Here is a 23,672-nt window from a genome sequence, read left to right as displayed (position 1 = left end):
CCCTCTCCCCTGTTGCTTGCTTAATCACCATTGTTGTGGTCTCAATCATTGTCGAGGGTGGTGTCATAACAATAGGTGCTCTCCTCTAGCTGAATTGTGGGATCGAAGGAGTGGAAGTGGTGGGTATCAAGTGTGCCGACGTGGGTAATAGAGGAGGTGCGAAGAGTGACCTAGGTAGGGACATTGCATGGGTCATGTTGTCCTTGTCTTCTATAGGAGAGTTGTCTCCCTTCGAAGTAGTCCCATCACTTTCCGTAGTATCTTCTTAGCCACTATCAATGTCATCGGCGCCCAATTCCTACATCACCCTCTTCTGGCTAGCTATCGTACCACCTGTTGTGCAAATTTGTTTCCATAGTTGTAGACATGGGTCTACAGTCCAACATTCCAAATCTTTTCAAAATGTCAATGGTATACTTTTCTTAATTAAGAATGGAGTCGTTTGATTTCTGCCAAACTTCTAAGCCAAAAAAGTAATGTAGAAAGCTCAAATCCTTCATGTTGAATTTTGAAGCTAGATCTCTCTTACATTGGGAGATTAGATGATCTCCTGTAATTAGCATTTCATCAACATATAGAATAAGTATTAACATATCACCATTAATTACCTTAAATTAGTGTTACGTAGGAACTCGCACCCCCTCCCAAACCTTGGAGTACCCGTCCTTGAGATGTCCCCACATTGGGTACTCGTTACCCAAGTACCCCCACCTTCACCATTTCGCAACCATGTTGCCGCTAGTATGGAGACTTGGATTTCTATTTGACTTTTGTTTTTTGAATGTTACTATTTGACTTTTGACTTGGATGTCTACCCGCCTAGGTGTAGTGGAGCCTGAAGTGCAGGGGAATCAAGGTGATTCTCGTTCGTTGGCCAAAACTGATTGTGGAATCCTATCAAAGAAGTGGCAAGCTCTTGGATTTCCAATCTGCGGTTTTCGGAACCAACTGATTGGTGACTCTGCTAGGAAGAGTTGCTTGCAACAGGCGTTGTGAAGTTACCCAGAGTTTCAGATTTTGTAAGACCAGAATCAGAAAGCAGTTGTATTAGTTTGATTGGAAGTGTACTTTGCTAGAAGTAAGAACTCGGAAGATCAATACATTTCCTCGAAAGAGTTGGTGACTCTATTCAATAAAGTTTTAGTTCGTAGCTCTGTTGAGGGAGAAGATTGAGAAGGAAATGATTTCATTACCTAACATGGACAATATGTACTATGATCAGGAAGAGGATCTATGTTACACCATGGAGGAAGTAGACATACACCCCCTAGATGTATTTTTCAATTTAGAAAGATATGAAGGCGAGACATCGACACATTTGTTCATAAGGATGGTGGATATTTTTCAAAAAGTACCTTCAAACATTATGCCTTCACACAAGGAATTGATAAGAAAATTTCGTGAGTTGGGAATCTCGCCAGAAGATCCTAATTTGATGCTTCTCTTCCAAATATTGGATGAAAGTCCTAGTTATATATCTCCTTTGGATGCATTTTTTAACTTAGAAAAGCAAGAAGATGAATCTGCAACACAATTTTTTATGAGGATGTTTGATGCCTATCAAGAAATGCCTTTAGAATACATACCTCCATCATCTGCTCTTCTCAATAGGATGCGAGAACTAGGTCTCTTGTATGATCATTAGTTTCTTAACTTTCTCAAACTTATGGATAATGAACTAGTTGTAGAGGAAAATGAATGCGAGACTGAAGTAACATAGGAGTCAAATGAAGTTTCAGATTCAAATGGAGATGAAAATTATGAACATTCTGAAGGAGAATCAACCCATGATGATACTTATATGCCTACAGATGACAGTGAATTTGATAATGAGAAAGAGGATTCTCTTAGTATGGAGGAGATTTTAGCCTTGTTAGATCTGGAATATCATAAACATATTGAAAAAAGTGGTCCAAAAATTTTCCCGAATCACCATGGTGAGTAGGGTGATGGATCAGTGCATTTTCAAGAGGTATTGGATGAAGGAGATAATAATTCCCAGGATACATATAGTGAAGATGATATAGAACTGCATATGGCATATGAACATGAGGAAGTATTAGGATATATTGCTGATGAAGATATCCATTTAGTTAGGAAGATGATGATTCCCAGAAGGATGAATTTAGTACACTATTTGATGAAACATTTGCTGATCTGGATGAAAGCTCTTGTGATAGTATGGCTGAATTCTCTATATTCTTGAACCCATTGTTTGAAGAAGTAATAGAAGATAGGTCTGAATTTTTTGTGTTCTTGAATCCTTTATTTGAGGAAGATTTTCCATGCAGCCATATCCATCAGCACCATGATGAAATAGAAGGCTCGATGACAGCTTTGAAGATGATGAAACTCAAGATATGAATGAGGGGGTGTATTTAGCAAATGAGCCATGCATGAGTTCATCCTATGAGGAGGGGTTGTTTCAAACATGTAAAGGAGATAGAAAATCAGATATGTGTGAAGAGGAGATTGCATTGAAGTATGGTGCTGAAAATTTCCGAAGTATCCTAGCTGATCAAACTCTTGGTGAAAAAGAAAATGTACTTCTAGAAGATAAACCATTCTCAAAGCCTTATTGTGAAGAGAAACAATATTTGAAGTATGGGGCAGATTGTGTAGAGAAGGGCATTCAAAACGATGTTTGTACAATTGATCAAATACATGACTATGGGGATCTTCTATTCAGCAAAGACCACATTGCAGCTTATGATCTCTCAAAGGCAAGTAAGACGGATACCAAAGACTTCAGTGATGAAACAGGGCCAATGAATATTCTTCGTGAGGATGGCGCACCTACTACAAGTTTGATGTTTGGACAACAAACTGAAATGATGAAAGGAAAGCATATCATGATTAGAAGATCCAAAGTGTTACGTGATCCAAACTGGGTGTTCAATAGAGAAAAGAGAAAATGTTCATTTTTTGGGGGGGCCTAGGCCCACCCAATATCACCGTGCATCATGTTAAGCATGGATGCTCGGTCTGCTCCTCCAGAGATAGCTGGAATCTCATTATGCCCACAAGTGGCATATGTCCCCAATAAGAGTCACTGATAGTGCCCAAATTTTTGCATAATTAGGACTCTCATTCGAGCATCCTCTCTATTTTGTTATGCTAAAAACTAGTGTTATATTTTGCATGTTTATGACCTTTTGATATGAATTCATACACCTTAAAATTCACATAAACCAATCGAAAAGAGGTCACCATATCTTTTGGCTCGGCATTTTCTTTATCTAACTTATCCTATATTTTCATCCTGTAGTTCAATTATACATTTAAAACAAAAGGCTGATGCTGACATAGTTATGGACCTTATGGATTGTATGACATACATATCATTTAGTGGTCATCTTGACAAACAAGGAGTTACTCCATGGGGACATGCCGATTCTGTAATAATGAAAGATTTTTCGCTTTTCGATGTAGCTTGGCCATCATGTGTTCATTCTGGAATTATAACAATTTTAAAAGACCATGTTGTTGCTGATCGAAAGCATCTGGCCCTTGAACTGGAGATGTCCATGAATGAATTTTTTATAGAGGATTGTTTGATATAATGAAATTACCAAAAGAAATTAATAAACTATACATCTATATTAAACTAGCCACTGCTTCAGCACCATACAGAGTTACCTGATGTCATACATATCATGAGGAATTTCCAAACCATTAGGCAAAAAGAATGCTTTTGGAACAAAGGAGTATGTTAAGTTTGATACATATTAGCAGTAAGCAGCAAAAGAGATATAAAAGAATTATGTTATCACAGAAATCTGGTACTTGAAGGACCAACTCCTTCCAAGGCATGGTGGGTTCCATTACAAAAGAAATATTTATTAAAGGAAACGATAAGGAGTACAAAGTGCCAAATTCATAAATACTGAATCCATATTTGAAGCCATATGAAGTCAGTGATTATAAGCGTGCGAGTTATATGGAGGATGCAGCAATAAAAGTTATGAATTCACAATAAGAAATGAAGTCAAGCTATACAATGAAACCAATGGTAAAAGTCGAATGGAGGACTCTAGGTCAGATACGGACAGCCTTATTTGGATTCGAAATGGTTGAGACAACACCTTGAAAGCAAGCAATATAAATAAGAGATGCCGTCAGATATCTATGTGATGAATTAGTGTTTCTCACATACAAGACCAGAAATAAATCACACTTAGCGAACACCAAGAGAAGTTGCAGATTATCGAATAAGGATGACTATTAAACAACGATGAGGAGGTTCTATTTTATGTGGCACCAGGTCTGGAGGTCTATGTGTGATAACAATTCGACAATACATATATATGTTTATTAATCGAGCAAAAACCGATGAAGAAATTTGGCAACTGGCAGATTTTCTATATGTCGAAAATCAGCTCCGAGATCACGACAGAGACAAAGCCCGACAAGTAAATTGAGATAAATATCAGTAGCTGCCCGTCTTTGGTGAATCTATATGCATTTAAAAGATTAAAGTGACGGCAAAGTATTATCACCAAAGTCTATCTCCCACGATTCAATGGAGAATGCCACATAATGTGTTTACCATAGTTTATAAATAAATAAATTACAAACATTTAGTTCATTTAAAAAGTGACGTGACTCTCTAAAAACTCACAATATCATGTATATAAGTAAGAGAATTCATTTGTAAAAAAGGTGGTCAAGAAGACATTTCAAGAACATTCAGATTCAGCAAAAAGCATTTTATATTTATTTGTATGGAGTAATAAGGGTTATAATATGACTTTGTAATATAAATTCAATTATTTTATTTTCATAATAAAATAAAATGTCTTCTGTTTATTTTTAAATGGCTTGGAGATTTAAACTGCAGATGAATTGTCCTTTGTAATTATTTTTTGGAATTTTGTATACAATTTAAATGCTGGATGAGTGGACAAGGTCATTTAGCATTTTAAATTCGATCATCACAGATATTGTGAAATATTAAATTGTTTCCATATCTATGTCTATTTTGTCTCTCTACTAGAGGAGTTAAAATGCAATCTGGACTAATTTAAGATTGTGTAATATTTGATCTGTCACATCTCGATTATTTAATTGTTGACCGGTATAAATACATAAGAACTTTATAAAGTTGTACGTGAAAATTCACTGAAGTTGACTCTATTGCCCAGATGAGCAGAGGCATTGGTCTTTCTATTATTGAATTCAAAAAATCTATATATTCCTTCCTACAAGCATCAAATCCATTATTAACAAGACCTTATACAAAGCATTTAATTCAAACATTCAACATCCAGTTTCATTTTAAATTGAGTTCAAGGACTTTGCCAGCCGAAGAACCCCAAAGTTTAAATTTGCTTTAGAAAAGCTTTGAACCAAGTAATCAGGTTCGAGGAGAAGGTCTACCCGCCTAGGTGTAGTGGAGCCTGAAGTGCAGGTGAATTAAGGTGATTCTCATTCGTTGGCCAAAACTAATTGCAGAATCCTTATCGGAGAAGTGGCAGGCTCTTGGATTTCCAATCTGCGGTTTTGGAAACCAACAAACAGGACAACCAAAAATCCTTAGATGACTTATGTTAGGTTTGCCGGTGAATGCTTCTTTGAGAGTTTTGTTATCTAGGAGTGAGTAAGGACATCTATTTTGAATGTAGACAGTTGTCTTAGAGGCTTTTGCCCAAAATGAGGTTTTTATGTTTTGATCATACAACATGACTCTAGCAGCTTCTACAATGGTCCTAATCTTTCTTTCAAAAACTCCATTTTATTGTGGATTATAGGGTAAACTAAACTTCCTCTTAATCTCTACATTCACACAAAATTCTTTAAAAATTTCTTTAGTGTATTCCTTCCCATTATCTATTCTCAGTGTTTTGATTTTCTTCCCGAACATGTTTTCTGCAAGAGCTTCAAATTCCCTGAACCTTTTAAGGATTTTCTCAAACTCTTTACATTTAAGAAAGTATATCCAGGTCTTTCGAGAGAAATCATCTACAAAAATTTGTTAGAAAATAAAGTCCACGAATATAACTAAGAGGGGTGGGGTGAATTAGTTATAATTTTTAAACAACTTTTATCAACTTTAACAATTCTGAAACACATAATCAAAAGATATAGCAACCATAAGATAACGACCTTGCAATGTGGCACTAGATATGTTAACTAGGGAAACCCTTTATCAGAGGGAAAACCCTGGTGGGAATGACGCCCACAAGATGATGCACTAATATAGAAGTTCCTTGTGAAAGGATGTGACCATGTTAGGAGCAATAGATATACAATCAGTACATATGAGTCGCTTTTAGGAGACTTTGAATCTATGTTAGAAGATTATAACCCTTTTAGGAGTTGTGCCAACCCTGTTAGGAGTTGAAAGGAAGAAAACTAAACCCGCTGTCTAAATTGCTTCAAAACTGAAACCAAGACAAATGAACCCACTGTCCAAATTGCCTCAAACAATTATTCAAGATATTAAATCTAATAGATGAACTGACCAAACACCAACTTCTTTGCCAATACAGTTCCTTTGAAGCTCACAACTTATCCTCAACATCAAATTCTGCTTTGATCTCCAAATTCACATCCAAAGCTCATCGAACATAATATCAATAATATATGATCTTACTGATGATTACAACCAAGGAAACATCTTCCCGTTATACCAAGTCCTAATAACTAATCGAGTAGGCCTTGAGGCTCTCCCAATGTACAATGAATAATATAGGACCATCATAAGCTTTTACAATTAGGTTCCACATGCTACAAAGTATAATACATTGATTACAAGATTCAGTCAGCCTCCACAAAATAGTGCGCACATTATCTTTCTCAACTCTATCCAGAATGATTAACTGATCCTGCCACATTAACCATAGCATCACAAACATGTCTTCGACCAACGTCCAATCCTGCTAAACAAATTTTGACCTCACTAGAAAGATACAATCCAATTACTAGTACTTTGTTTCATGCGACCTTCTTTGAAAGTTCTGCAGACAAAATCAAGAAAAACGCATGAGTCTTAGGTTCAAGCATTTGTGTTGCAGGCCAAGGAGCCACCTCCAGTAGTAAGAAGCAGAGAATTTGTCCCAAGATGTACCAGGCATCCCAGAAAGAAGACATTTCCCATCACACAGTTCAATTTGAGGGCCTAAATGACATTGAATGCCGCCGATGGTGGCAAGAGACGTTGGACAAAGACCTTGTCAAGCAGATATTAGTACGAGCGCAGGTGCATTGGGCAATCCAAATGCCAATATTTTCCATTTGGCTTTTCGAGCAGGTACTGCAAACCATGATTGAATCATATGACAAGTATAGCCAAAGAATGTCATTCGAATACAAAAAAGACCCTATCACTGTTTTGTTCAAAGCTCACAATTTTACCAAATTTTCCCATTATCCAGGACAAGGAGGCCACAAGTGGCAATAAAAATCACAAACTTCCATAGGACCGGAAGGAATATTGGGTTAAGCTAGTTGGTCGAGAACTTACAACTAATGAATTTGATTCTGTGATAAAAGGCACAAGGAGTCGCAAGATGAGATGGGAGTTTGTTAGGGAAGGGCCTTGGCGTTGTATCCTGGACGTCATGAAAAGTTGGCTAACGAGAGCAAGTAGGGCTTCGGATATTGCTCTACCATAGATTGTTTTTAAGAACGAGATCATGAACAAAGTGGTGTATGAATGGGCATCCCTCCTGGCAGATCAAAAGGAGTTTAAGATGTTGTAGCATCGCACTTTTTACATACCCCACCATGCTATTGGAGTATTTTTGGAGGTTGCGCTTCACCAAATTCCTATTGTGTTATGTTACATCCCAATTTTTGCCCTAATTTCTTTTTGAAGGATAGTCGTTGTGATCATGTGAAATGAATATAGTTTATAGCCATTGTGTTCATGCGAAATGAATATAGTTTATAGTCGTTGTGATCATGTGAAATGAATATAGTTTATAGCCGTTGTGTTCATGTGAAATGAATACAGTTTATAGCTGTTGTGTTCATGTGAAATGAATATAGTTTATAGCTGTTTTGTTCATGTGAAAATGAATATAGGTTATAGCCCAAACGAATATAATTTTTCTTTAACCATTGTTCAATCAGTTATTATGTATGATGAAATTCCTAACGATATTATTCAATTATGAAATTGACGTTTTGGCGAGGATGATTGTTTTTGAAGGTTGCAGGATAAAGACTCGAAAAGGAGGGGAAGCATTACGAAATGAGCTCATACGAAAATGGAATGATCATATGATATAGTTATCAGGAATATCAGGGTTGATCAAAAGTCGCCATGGCAGGATTGTCAAAGCTTGACAACAAATAACAAAGTGGGAATTTTCATGAGCTAAAAATAATATAAGATTTAAAAAAAAAAAGAACTAAATAAGAAAATTCTTACCTTTATTTAATAGTAATATCATTTAATAATATATCATCATTTTGATTAAAATCATAATTAAATATTTATAAAGTGGCACTATTATATTAGATTTATAATACAATAATGTCACCTTATTTATACTTAACTATAATTTAACCAAAATAATAATACAACATTAAAATTTATACTAGCAAAACCTTTATCCACCTCTTGTTCCAACTTTTCGTATTCCAATTGTTGGAATTTCAAAAACGCAATGCATTCTTGTAACGGCGGAAGATGTAAAGCCGTGCTTCAAATTTATATGTTGTCTTGTCGTTTTCGGGAGACAAGAAGTGACATCCGCCTATTCACGTTCTTGCCTTGGTCTGAGTTTTTGTTTTCTCTGTACCCCAAGCTAGTGCATGGAGAAGTTCTCCCTCTCTGCTGCGAGTAGCCGGCCCTGGGTCTTTCACCCAATTATCCTTCGACCTCTCTGATCAGTCACCAACATATTGTTTTAAGATCTGATTCCATTACCAAGCATTCAACAGTATCTACGTGAAGCTTCCTTGCATGCAGTTTGAGCTACGAATTTCAGTAAGAGCGGTAGACTTCCTCAATCCGAACGCACAGTATGCTATAGACAAGTAAGAGTGAATTGAAACGTTTACATTTTCTTGCATACAAATTCATTTTTCCATTTCATTTCCTGTCCTCTTTTCTGAGCTGAGTTGGATCACTGTGAATAAGATAAATATACAGATTGAGTCATATTTCATCACTTGTGCTTATCACGTTAGTTGTTCAGCAATAACAGTGAGCAGTGTCTTAGACTGAGTTGATAAAATTTTATAAAACCTCTGATCTCTTTCAATGTCTGACTCTACCTCAATGATATTTCTTTCTTGTGTGAAAAATTGTACTAATATCAATCCATGATATAAAATTGCGAAGTTATGTTTTAAACTGTTCTGTAATAAAGATCAAGTCTGATTACTAAGGAATAACTGAGTAGGTAGAACCAAAATAAATCTTATAATTAAGATGTAATGGATTCAGGCACCGAGGAATCACTGATCTAACGATTTGCTGATGATGAAAAGTGTAGATGAATCTGTCACAAGATAAATAAGAAAGGTTATCAGTAATTGTTATTAAGAACATAATTTGATTTAGCTCATGTAAAACCCACTTTGAAGAATAAATTGTCAAGCTGAGTGGTGGAGATCGGGTTATAGAAACCCACCTCTGAAATTCCTGGCCAGGGCGATAAAAGGGCGAACATGCCACAACAAAATGATCATGTTGTTGTCCTGATACTTCAACTATTCAATCGAATAGTTGTTGGGACCTCAACCCACCTGAGTACTCCGATGACTGGATCGATGAACATCCCAAGCCTGACCTCAGGGTAGGGAGGGTCGTTCTATTTATTTAGAGCTTGTGGGGATAAGTAAAAAGGTCCGTGGTTGGGAGGTTAAGCCTATGTTAATGCTTCTCCTCTCTCCAAAGTCAGAGCTTGGTCAATTAATTTGGAAAAGTCTTTCAAGTAAATCAGTACGTACCTTTGTTTCATTCATTCTTTCTTTATTTCTATAACTAATAGATTCTTCCCTGTAATTAGATGTTTTATAAATTGATTCTTAAAGTAGAATGGATACAGTTTTCTTGTCAATAATTTAGAATAGATTTGATGATCAGTAATGAAATTAGATGTAGAATTTTAGGTTAACTTCAGTAATAGTTTAGATATTTCTTATCAGTTGAATTGTAATTGTTGAATACTCTGATGTAACATATGGATGTAAAATACGTTGATGTTACATGTTAGAGGTACTGTCGAAAGGCAAGTTGGCACAGGGAGAGGCTCCTGTACTTTATTGACAACATTTAGGCAACAACAGAATCGGAATTCACAGATCCTACTTTCTATAGACAGATAATTGGATCATTGATGTATTTGGTCAACACAAGACCAGATATATGTTAGATAGTGAATGCTCTAAGCCAGCTTACGTGTGAACCAAAGGAGATACATCTTGTTGCTACAAAGCATATTTTAAGATACCTTTGAGGTATGATTGGATATGGTCTTAAATACAAAAATATGGACCTAGATCTACATAGATGCTCTGATTCAAATTGGGCTAGAATCGCAACTGATTGGAAATGCACATTAGGATGTTGCTTCAGTTTAGGATTGACAATGATATCATGTATCAACAAGAAACAATCATTAGTTGCGCAAAGCTCTATCGAAACTGAGTACATTGCAGCCTCTATGGGAGCAAGAGAAGCAGTATGGCTCCATAAATTGCTTGTGTGATTATTTTGTGAGCCCTTGAATCCTACTATTATCCACTGCGATAATTAGAGTTGTATCAAGCTTTTAGTGAATCTAGTGTTCCTTGATAGATTAAAGCACATCGAGTTTCCTTATCACTATGTAAGAAACATGGTAAAAAGGAATGTGATTCAGTTGGAGTATATTAGTACAAGTGATCAGACAACATACATTCTCATCAAGCCTCTCTCCAGGGTAAAAATTGAACACTTCTGGAAAAAATGGTTGAAAACATAAGTCAAACTTGAGATTGAGTCTCAAATTACTATTTATGTGTACTAATATAAAAAAGATGTTTAATGTGTAAGCTCTTTTGTCATATGTGTGACTCCATGACTTTATTGGCCCTTGTGGTCATTGTTGAAAGGCAACAATCTTTCAGACAATGAACACTTGTTTTTGACATTGTAAGGTGATGACTTTACAATGATTTGTTCTACTATCATGATGGAGATCATGGGACTTGATATCCGTGGACATGTCATGATAGTTAATCTCTCTTGGTTGATAGATATCATGAGACTTGATATCATTTGAAGGTCATTGTGACCCTTAAGAGATAATCATGGTGGACATTGCATCCATGGATTTACCATGATTTGATATGTTAGACATCATGAGACTTGATGCCAATGCACATACCATAATATGTATATTTGTGTTATGAAGAATGTCACATGATTTGATATTCTTAAACATACCATATATTGTGGTATCACAAGTAAGGTGACATTGTTGTGATCTATAGTTGGATAGATTTTATCTTTCCTAGCTAAGAGGGAGAGTTAAAATAATAGCTTCAGTCAGATAAACAATGGATGATAAAATCAATACAATGATTTATGGATTATATGCATGTATATACATCAATAGATATTGTGTATATTGATGCATATACATCCATATTAAATACAAAATCATTTTATTGATTACAATAATCATTTATCACCCACAATGTTCTGATCATAATTTCCAAGCATAAATCTGAGATATCGATCTGTTTTGATTGATCTATATTGCCATTTATGTGTGTATTGGTATCAAATCAATTTATGAGAAAATGTTATAAATAACACATCAGATCCTTGTCTGATCATATATATGCAAATCACCAATGATAATCTGCATTAGTTTCATATGTATGAACGCTGATTTTAATTGGTATTGTTAAGGTAAAGAAATGGTGATTATTTATGGGGAGACATGTCAGTGAACAGACATGTCTCCACCCTCTTGGAAACATGTCTATTCATTGGCATGTCTCTAGTTTGTGAAAGGTATATATATCTTGTCCAATCGGCCTAGATGGCAATCGCATACAACAACAGTGCAGAGCCATTTCTAGAATCCGATCTCTGTATTCATTTTCAGTATTATAAATACAATATTCAGAATTATTATTCTTGCTTCAAACTCTTTCAATATTGTGAAACATATACTCATCTTCGTCCTCATTATAATCTGTAAAAGAAACAATAAGTAAACTTATTGTTCAAGAAAATTAAAAGATTCACATATTTTAATCTGCTATAAATCTAGTCAACTTTAACAAACAGAATAATACCAAATCTTCACAATTATGCCATCTCTTTTTTTATCCAGACGCTCTGCCATAAGAACTGTGTGGTGATTTAGGAGTTATAAAATTCTTCTAGTGGTTTGCAATTTATTTTCTTCATTAAGCCTCACAGGGATGTTCTTCATCTGTGGGATGTATGTTTATTAGGTTGGCTAATGGGATAGATTATTACTTATTTGCACTACTTCTGTAGTCCTTTTCCAAAGGGCATGGTTGCTGCATCAAGGCTCTTTTGACCTTTTGAACTTCCTCTGGGGTAGAACCTATAGCTGTGAGTGAATTTATTTCTGATTTGCAATAAGCACTGAGCTGTGTATAAGATCATCTGATTCATGATTAGTGTTTTGCATATTGAGGTAGCAGGATTTTTTGACAAGTTTTATCATTATATCTTGGATTTGCAGAGTGTCAGATTTATATGAAGAGACAACATTACAAGATTAAAGATAAATTTTATCAAGATATTGTAAATAGGTATATAGAATTGCCTACAGGCTTTGGTTTCAATAACTCTAGGTTCTCGAAACATGCAATCATTGAATAGTGATCATGGTGGAAATTGGACAACCTATCTTATGAACCCAATGACCCCAACCATAACCCCTGGGTACACAAAATGAAACTATCTGTTGGAAATATTGCCCTTGATGTCAAGAGCACTCCAGAGATAGTCATTGATGTCAAAAGGATTCATTCTTATCATAAATATCAGTTGATGATATTCATAATTCACATAATTTGTATTTCATTTTTGTTATGTTACATAGTTGTTGGTTTTCCATCTTGATGATTTCCATAATTCACATTAAGTCTTATCCTTTGAATTTTTTTTATAAAGTATCTTTTACTTCAACATCTATCTTTTAAATTTCGGATACATGTTGATGGTAAAAAAACACAGACAATTGAATCCAGAAAATAATTTATTTTATTTTATTTTACAAATGGATTGTGGAAATCTGATAATGTTAATGTATTCTACTTCTACATAAATATTTTATGGATTTGTGCCTTTGAAAAATATTTCATCATTGGATAAAATTTGGATCAAATGAGGAATTGTTAAAAAATATTGAAATATAAAATGTCAAACATGTATAACCATGTGGAGCAATGTATTATACACATTTGAAGCTAATTATTCACTCAGTTCCATACCGCACAACTTAGATTATTTAATAGGGTAAGAAAAGTATGATACGACTGTGTGAGTGTTATGTGAGTGCCACAACAGTATTATTTTAGCATTTTAAATATTTTAAAACTTATAAATGAAAGTTCAATGTATAACTCCAAATGTGAAAAAATGTTTACAATACAAAGAAGATAGTAAAAATAAATGCAATTCTTTCTTTTAACATTAAAATGCTTATAGATAAATGATGCTTTGACATCAATGTTATTATAAAATAAGGGTCTTTTTAACAATTGGGATTTATATTTTATATAAGATTCTTAAAATAATCAAATTAAAACATTTTTTAAAGATATTTTATGCTAATAATTATTTGGGGATGTTAAAATTATATGGTAATATTTATTTATAAGCTCAACAATATTGAAATTATTTAAATAGTGATATTGTATTTTTTATGAATTCTTATGCTAGTTAACTTTAGATTAGATTAAAACTTGAATGTAAATTTATTCGTCCATAACATGATGATAAAAGTAAATAATGTGATAGACCATTTGAATTTCTTATGAAAAGAGTTGTAACAAAATACTATTTTAAGAAAGAAAAACAATGGCAAGAAAAAAATTTAACTAGATCAATGTGATCAACATTAATTGCTTCAACTTCATGATTCACAAATCCTTCAAGTGCATGAACAACTCCTAGGAGATGGCTATACAACAGGAAAAATGCACCTGATGTGACCGTTTTCTGAATTGATTGATTAATTTAAAAATCACATAACAGTAGTTCTATGACTTTTAAATTAATAAATAAATTTAACAAATGGTTACATCAGGTGCATTTTTTCTACTGCATGGCCGTCTCCCTCCTCTCGCATGGCAAGGGTATGCTACTCTTCTAGGCATTGTGTACTACAAGTGAAACAATTTAGAGATTTTTTCTCCGTGTTGGACAATTTCAATGCTAGCAATGTGATCAATGGTATTTATATGAAACAATTCCATTCCGGTCCAAGGAGGTTGTATGGAAAATAGAAGTTAGTCAGATCTTTATGTGTAGGCAGGAGAAATGATCGAATTATGTATTCCCAGGGAAATTTAAGAATTCTGAAACACAGATAGATTCCAGAGGGCAAAAGCTAGGGCGACCACAACTAGTGGACATTAAAATTGGATCCTTTTATAGCTTTTCACAGCCTCTAGGCACTGTCTTGATGTATTACAGTTTGAAATTTCCAATCTCATTGACTGCATTTGGACATGTATGTATGACATTAATTTTTTCTTTCTTCATTTCCTATTAGCTTTAGTGTAATTGATTTGTATTTACAATAGTACAGTCATGATTTTGAGGATTTTTGAGTTGCTATCGCATCACACTTTGTAAAGAAATGTGTTACACTCACAGTTTCTATAGACAGCACCCTTTCTTGCATGCAAGTTTTAGTTGTAAGAATCTTCACACCTATTCACATTCCAGAGATTTATTTTCTTGTTCTCACTTACGACCATATTTGTCATATCTTGTAACTGCACTTGTCTTTGGCGCCTTTTATTTTCTTGCTCTCACCCACCTATATGTTTGGAATTCCCTTAACAACATTTATTTTTGGTGCCTTTCTTACTCACCACCAATCATTTCTACATATAACTAATTTGTGGAGTTCTAAATTGCATTTGAAGGAGGCTGGTAACTGCCCTCTCTCTGGCGCAGTTTCTCTTTGCAACCCTTTCAACTTGGTCATTGCAGATGAGGATTTTCACAAGGGTTTCAATAATGTCTATGATAAGGCTCTTGGTAGAGGGCTCCGAAAGATATTTAAAAAGTAAAAACTTCTGTAATCTTTTCAGGACTTAAAATGTCATGCATTAAATTTTACTTTCATCTCTCTTGTATGAGTTTATCTCATAGCTCTTTCGCTACAATGACAGGCATGAACACCTCTTTGAAGGAATAGGAGGCGAGTACAATTTAGCCTTGGTAGCTAAGGCAACAACTGTGCGAGATTTTGATGAAGGCTTAACAAGAGGTTTAACTTGTAACATCTGATTTTAGTACAAGATCATGCATGCTGAATGGGATATAGTTGCTTATGACATCATTGTCAAATTCTAATGCATGATTTTAATCTTTTCATAGTATCCTTTGGGTACAAATCAGTGGATGACTACTATGCTGATGCTAGCAGCTCCCAGTCTATTAAATATGTCCAGACTTCTTTATTATGCATTCAGGTACTTGACTTTCTTATGTTTCAGTAATGATCATTTTTTCATTAACATAATACAATTGGTACTTTCTAACTTTCTACATCGACTCTTTAGTATTTGAATTTGAAGTGCTTGCGAAGTTATTATTAATTGACCTTTGTTGCAGGCGGAAAATGATCCAATAGCTCCCTCTCGTGGGATACCTCGAGAGAATATCAAGGTATGTGATATAAATATATGAGTAGTTTTCTGTACTAAAATACTAGTAATTAAATTTCACTTTATAATTGAAAGTAATTTGGACTTCCTTTGTTTGCTGCCAATCCTAAAGGTATGTGGAATATGGTTGTAGATGTCAAATTTGTTATACAAGTTTTGTTAATGTCATAATATGTGCAATATTTTATGCTGTATATGAAAGGTTTTGGAATAATTAAAGTAATGATCATGTATTGATCAGATGTGGAATTACATATCACTTATATGCATAAATATACCAAATTTAGTCAATTTACATTCTGGATTGTTGATGTGATCAATACAATATATTGTAGCATCTCCACACTAACAAATTTGTGTGTTCTCTTGTTTAAATTAGTAATGTCGTTTAAGTAGTCTTTGCTTTAATATAGTATGCAGCTGATGTTTTGATTCCAAATACCATATTGGAGGGCCATTTTCAAAATCCTCTACCTCCATGCGTATCTTACCTACTCATTCACAACCACTGACTTTTGGCAATTTAGCCTCAAATCTGGAGACGTAGTCATATTTGGCTTGATTAGTCTCATGGTCATTGGTTCTTGTTGTTTCTACAGTGTTCGTAAGTATCATAAGCATTTCTTGCAGATTGTTGATGACACTGTCATTCATCACTAACTTTAATATCACTGGATTTATCACATAAGGAATCACCTTCAATTTACTTGAAGTTATGTGCGCACAAGTATGTGTTAGATAAGCCATTAAATGAGACAATGGGATAGACTACTTTTTCTAGTAGATAGAAGATGGAGGACACTTTACCTAGATGTGTCTTGTTTATAATGAGATTTGCAGGGAACATAACTACTTAAGACAACTACTTTAAATGTCGGTGTCTTTTATCTGCCATTAACTAGATGAAAGGTGTTTATGCCTCTACGTCAAAATATTACTTTCATAGATTTAGTTCCTTAGGGAATACCTTATTTTATCCCATTTTGGGCTTGCTGCTTTTTCATGTGTTCGATAATAAACCTATAATTCAAGGGAATGTGTCTCCATGCCTTGGGGCCCTGTTTTCATCTCCTTGGCTTTGCTTCCATGTATTTTGCTATTCAAATGTCATTTCTAGGATTTAAGGAGCTTCCATGCAGAAAACTAACCTGATCAATCTGTTCTAGACTTGTTTTTTATTATAGTGGTAATGTACCTTAATGCATATTTTTTGTTCATGAAATATTGTATTACTTATCAGCTTAGTAGCGATTTAATTATGACGTCTTATCTATGTTGGCACAATTTTCTTAAAATCTTGCCCTACTTTTTTCTTGAAAAATAAGTGCTTGCTTATCTTTTGTAGCTTAACATAGTTATATAATAAAGTCATTCCAATGTCTATAGACTTCTCTTTTGTGTCCTTACAAAGTTTATTTTTGCTATCGTAGATAAGATCTTGAGTACTTTTCTTTTCATCTCAAGTTTCTGATCCTAATCCTTGTCATCTCACCATCTTTACCTGTCATGTGTTTGTATACATCTCTCGTTGTCCATTTGCTCAACACTATAATATTTCCCTTGGGTTCACCCTTTTTTTCGCTTTTCTCAATAAAGTAGGTGTAATTTTGTATTAGACTTCTCTTTTGTGTCCTTACAAAGTTTATTTTTGCTATCGTAGATAAGATCTTGAGTACTTTTCTTTTCATCTCAAGTTTCTGATCCTAATCCTTGTCATCTCACCATCTTTACCTGTCATGTGTTTGTATACATCTCTCGTTGTCCATTTGCTCAACACTATAATATTTCCCTTGGGTTCACCCTTTTTTTCGCTTTTCTCAATAAAGTAGGTGTAATTTTGTATTAGATCATTTAATATTTTTCTATGTAAGTAACTAACTTATTTAACAAGTGTATAGTTCAATTTTATAACTTGTTAGATCAATCAATTTTCCCTTACATATCATATTATCTTCCTTAAATACCTTATTTTTGTTCTTTGAATTTTTGGGGAATTTCTCATATGAAAAAAATCAATTTTGGCTCTTTGAGTTCCTCTTTTCCATGAATTCATTATTTGATCTCCAACATTTCTTATTTACAACCTTTTACTTTCCTGTGTTGATGAGTACACACTTGTATTGAGAAATGAAGTTAGTGAATCAACATAAGTTTTTATTTTATTTATTTAAATCCAAATCCAAATGCAACTGTAAGAATACAAGATTTACGTGGAAACCCTTTTGAGGGAAAACACTTTGCATAACTTTTCATCGAGATAGTTTTTACAGTGAGCTAAGTTACTCTAGGTAGCTTTGATTTGAATGAAGAATTGGGGCCCATCCTTAGAAAAAGTAGCAAGCATTTTTATTTGGCCCCTCTTGTTGTCTTGTTTAGTTGCCCATGGATTAGCAATTTGTTAGGGTTAATTTATTGAAAGAAACGCTCAATACAATTTTACAATAGAAGTCCTGTATATACAATTTGAGTCTGAAAACAAAATAATGGAAAACAAAGACTATATATAACATTTTCACATGAGAAAATCCTTTCAGGTGAAACACAGTCAATTCATCTTTGCAAAACTTAATAGTTCTTTAATACAATAATGAATTTCTCTTACTACACGCATACAAATAGATATGCTGAAAGTGCTTCTATATGTATTCCTTGACACATTGGAGACTTATTTATATTTGTGTTTACATTATTATATTTATGTTTTTAAATTTTGTATTAATATATTGTAGAATTCTTATTTATATTTGTATTTATATTTATATATGGATATAGAATATATTTCTTATAATAGTTTTATATTAAGTTAATTTTTTTAAATGTATATTTTATTGGGATATATTCATGGTCAAACTTGTTTGTACTTGAAGATGGATTTATGTCTTATTTGTATTTGGGATTCACTCAGCGGTTTAACAAAAATATTAAGAATTCTTGAACTTTCCTATGCCACAAAAATCCATTTGCAAACAGGAACATTCAACAAGTACAATAGTAGTTCAATTTGATAAAGAATCAATCTTTAGGTATTAACAAATTGGTGATTATTGATGGTTAGACTTTTTCTACTTAAATATAAATTATCTATTCTTTGTATTCAAGATTTAGATTTAGGAGTTTGACAAAAATAGTTCATGTTTGGTACAACTGGGTCATGTATATTGTTAAGATGTATATCATAGGTGTACTACTGGCAGAGTTTTCTCCTAATTGCAAAAACTGGCAGAGTTTTTTTGGCTTGGCGAGTTTTTATGACTTCTATTGGTACCAAAAACTTGCTGATATTTTTGTAAAAACTTGTTGAGTTTTTGCCAAAAACTCGGCGAGTTTTAGTTAAAAACTTGGTCATAGTTCATAATAACACTTGCAAAAAATAGCCTAAGCTAATTTCCTTTCTCCTTTCTTAACTTGTATTTTGCTAAGAGGAGGAAAATAGTCTTCGTAACACTTGCAAACTGATTTGTATCAATTTGAAGCAGATTTGAGGTGCTTTTCTAGAAGGGTGACATCTATGATTTTGAGAGGCAGGCTATGGAGGAGGTGAATGGATTTGGTTTCACACTAGATGGCATTGAGTTGAATGAGTAGTCAATACTAGTGATAGGAGTAGAGGCAGAGCTACATCTAGATTGGAGGATGAACCACAAACTAAGTCAGACATTCTGTAATGCCCCGCCAAGGGATCCAAAGAATTAATCTAAAATATGACTAAGTTTGCCCAACAATTTTTTTTTTAATCATGAAAGATAAACCATCCACATGCTAGCGGAAGCAATAACAACAATTCAAATAAAAGTAAACATAACATACATAACAGATTACATTCTTCACGAATCTTTTAACGTTGTATCACATCTAAATTAACTATTCATCTAACATCACATTCTTATGAAATAACAATGACACATCCAACATTCTTAAACCATATACAAGTGTCCTTTTAGTAATTACATTTTAGCTCAATCATCCACCATACATGTTACAAGGTATGAAAGGCTTAAAAGAATATACATCCGTGTAAATAAAGTACATCATCATCTAATATTAATCCATGATGTAATTAAAGTAAATGAAACCACAAACCATACATGATACATCATCATAGAAGATATAAACATCCATCATAAAAGATAACTATATATCACAAACATAAATAACTAAGTGCACGGTTCCTCCCAACCGTTAATAGCATCATTAGACCATCGTGGATCCTAGCCATCCCTCCGTGCGTAACATCCCAAAGTACCAAAGAGATCATCGGTATTAACATAGTAGGAATGTCACACCTAAATCATACTACATCATATGTAGAAAATAATCTAACATGCAAAGTAAAGCATAAGATAACATCATGCAAATCATCAATATAAGAAACATACCACTAAATATATCCATCATAAGGTATATCATCTATCATAATGATCCAAGAACAGAATGAAGATAAATACCAACCAAGAATGCTCCAGCGACAGTGTCTCGGATGGATCTCAAATGATAAGAGTGATAAAACACTACCACCCGATCGCGTGGAACCTAAGTGGTCCACTCCCACTGTGCTGAGGAGATAATCTCAAAACAATGCTGCTAACCATCAACATAAAACTAGCCTTAAAAGAGTTCAATAATGTTAGCAAAAGTGCGAACTAGGGGCAGGGACTACATGGAGCTCTGGGTATATTTGAATGCCATTAGTTGTTAACTAGTTGAACAAAATGAAAACTTTGAATTATCACGTGTATCTCTTTCAAACTGAAAATTTGAAACTAGGTGAACTGAAACAAAACTTAAAATTTTTACTTGCATATTTTTCATACTTCAACATTTAGTTTTCAAAACTGAGAATTCTACTTAAACCTAAACGTGGGCAAAACTGAAAATTGAAACTCATTCTAGTTGCAAAAACATGTATTTTTTATCTATGTTGTAAGGTGGTATGCCTTTGTTTATCTTTGCGAGCATTAAGTTGCTCTTGTTTAGAATGTATTAGGGGATCTATTTTAGTAGTTGTTAAAAAAATGAATGTTGGATCGATATGGTTTTCGGTTTACCATTAAACCAGAATCATATTGCTCTAAGTGTGTTGTAGTATCCTCAGTGGAATCATATCCTCCTACAGGGGAAAGGGTTCAATGAGACCCGCACAGTGAGTATCTTAGTTTTTCATTCTTGCAGGCTTCCAAGAGTAAGCCTAATTCCAGGGGGGGTGGATGTAGTGCCTGCCCCTAGTTCGCATTTTTGCTAACACTATTGAACTCTTTTAAAGCTAGTTTTATATTGATGGTTAGCAACATTGTTTTGAGATTATCTCTTCAGCACGATGGGAGTGGACCACTTAGGTTCCATGCGGTCGGGTGGTAGTGTTTTATCACTCTTATCATTTGAGATCCATCCGAGACACGGTGACTGGAGCATTCTTGGTTGGTATTTATCTTCATTCTGTTCTTGGATCATTATGATAGATGATATACCTTATGATGGATATATTTACTGGTATGTTTCTTATATTGATGATTTGCATGATGTTATCTTATGCTTTACTTTGCATGTTAGATTACTTTCTGCATATGATGTAATATGATTTAGGTGTGACATTCCTACCATGTTAATACCGATGATCTCTTTGGTGCTTTGGGATGTTACGCACGGAGGGATGGCTAGGATCCACGATGGTCTAATGATGCTATTAACGGTTGGGAGGAACCGTGCACTTAGTTATTTATGTTTGTGATATATAGTTATCTTTTATGATGGATGTTTATATCTTCTATGATGATGTATCATGTATGGTTTGTGGTTTCATTTACTTTAATTATATCATGGATTAATATTGGATGATGATGTACTTTATTTACACAGATGTATATTCTTTTAAGCCTTTCATACCTTGTAACATGTACAGTGGATGATTGAGCTAAAATGTAATTACTAGAAGGACACTTGTATATGGTTTAAGGATGTTGGATGTATCATTGTTATTTCATAAAGATGTGATGTTAGATGAATAGTTAATTTAGATGTGATATAACGTTAAGGGATTCATGAAGAATGTAATCTGTTATGTATGTTATGTTTATTTTTATTTGAATTGTTGCTATTGTTTCCGCTAGCATGTGGATGGTTTATCTTTCATGATTTAAAAAAAAATTGTTGGGCAAACTTAGTGATATTTTAGATTAATTCTTTGGATCCCTTGGCGGAGCATTACACATTTCAAGTGAGGAGGCACAATCATGCTAGTGCAGACTTCTAGGATTAGACCTTCTAGTTCTATGTCTCCCTTAATTTTTACAAGAGATGGGAGAGGATAATTTAGTTGTAATGATGTATTTAGTTTTACATCAATTATTTACTATTTTGCTTTCAGCCATCAACATTCCTCACTAGAATGCAATTTTGTACTTCTTTATGCTTAAATATATCTAGAGTAAGCTTGTTTCTTTTGCGTTCTCATTTAATGACTTATTGGATGCATCTTTCCATTGAATTTTGCAAAAAAAAAATACATTCTTATTAAAACTAAACAATTTTTTAAGTTCACAACTTTCTGTTGAAAATTGGCTTAGTTTTTCCCAAATTTTGTTTTTATGTCTTGCCTAGTTTTTGGCTTTGGCGAGTTTTCCAACTATGATGTATATAATATGTATCTTGTTAAGAATTCTATTGTTTCTGTGAAATCTATCTCCTATGTGAAAACGGGTTGGTTTTCAAATACAGAATGTACCCTACTTTTTCAGGCAAATCCAGTGGCTTTTGGTGGCGATTCCAAATGTCAGTCGTCTTGGATAGGTCTCCATGCTGGATTATATTTGTGTAATTTATCTGCTGTGTAATCTTTCTTGCTTTTCAGGCAAATCCTCATTGCTTATTAGTGGTTACACCAAATGGTGGTCATCTTGGTTGGGTTGCGGGAGACGATGCTCCATTCGGAGCACCTTGGACAGATCCTCTAATCATCGAATACTTGGAGATTTTGGAAAACAGCTTAAGAGAACGGCAATCACAAAGGACACTTGATGGTATTCACACTTCAGTGTTTGATACTAAACAAGATCTAAGCGACAGTAAAAAGCCCGTGGAGAGCCTCTCTTGAATATGATACTGTCTACGTGGTAATTCTTCTCTTAATATTAATGGATTCTTTCGGAATAAGTGTCTACACAAAGGACGAGTATAAATGTCATTCATCATGTGATGTTATTGTTTGACATTGATTATTGTTATTGTTAGCTGTAACATGGTGAACTTATAATTATAGAATTTTGTACCATTATTTCAGAATTTATTTGTCTCGCTATTTGAAAAATTCACATTCAAAACAATTAAATGATATGGATGTATTTCACTCGAGATCTTATCCTACAGAAATCTTATGGATTGTTGGGTAGTCATTTCATCTACACAAAAACAGTTGTGAAGAAGGGTATAAGATACAATGTGCCTAAAATTATTATTAATAATAGCCTTTCAAAATCTGGATTCTTCAATGCATGCTACGCTTTTTCTTGATTTCTTTGCCAAGCTTTTATCTGTGCATGCAGATGAGTAAAATGAATTGCTTGACCACTCTCGGACATCTACGGTCAGCTTGGACTTCTTCAACATGGTTGATGTGCTTCTTCAGATTGTATAGTAAATGACATTCATGTCTTCTCCCATCCGTTGCCGTCTTGTGAGCTTTGAGGATTCGGGTGGGGTTTAGAGTTTTTTAATTTTACGGAATATTTTATCAGCTCTGGGCGTTAATTTTTTTTTCCTGGGGTGTATTAGACTATTGAAAGGTGAAAATTCATATTATGTCATTTTGAATAAGGTGGTAGGATGGAATTATTATTTTAATTATC

The 23,672-nt window shown here is 34.0% G+C and overlaps 1 protein-coding gene across 2 annotated transcripts in view; it reads left to right on the top strand.

Moving 5' to 3' along the window:
* LOC149554890 (embryogenesis-associated protein EMB8-like) overlaps positions 1–23,109 on the top strand; it is a 97,252-nt gene extending 74,143 nt beyond the window's left edge. The window contains exons 4-8 of one of the 2 annotated variants that reach the window (XM_089828898.1): positions 15,088–15,230; positions 15,337–15,434; positions 15,545–15,639; positions 15,782–15,835; positions 22,679–23,109. In XM_089828898.1, the coding sequence (XP_089685024.1) occupies positions 15,088–15,230; positions 15,337–15,434; positions 15,545–15,639; positions 15,782–15,835; positions 22,679–22,921 (633 nt within the window). In that variant the 3' untranslated portion in view covers positions 22,922–23,109. Of the gene's footprint in view, positions 1–15,087; positions 15,231–15,336; positions 15,435–15,544; positions 15,640–15,781; positions 15,836–22,565 lie in introns of both variants that reach the window. The other variant, XM_089828900.1, reaches the window with a different exon arrangement.
* The last annotated feature ends 563 nt before the right edge of the window (positions 23,110–23,672 follow it).

The sequence above is a fragment of the Cupressus sempervirens genome, chromosome 5, assembly GCF_028749045.1.
Source record: "Cupressus sempervirens isolate cs-2001-9-10 chromosome 5, ASM2874904v1, whole genome shotgun sequence".
NCBI classification, from domain to species: domain Eukaryota; kingdom Viridiplantae; phylum Streptophyta; class Pinopsida; order Cupressales; family Cupressaceae; genus Cupressus; species Cupressus sempervirens.
Note: the sequence above shows the minus strand (reverse complement) of the source record. Positions and strands in the feature narration are given on the sequence as shown.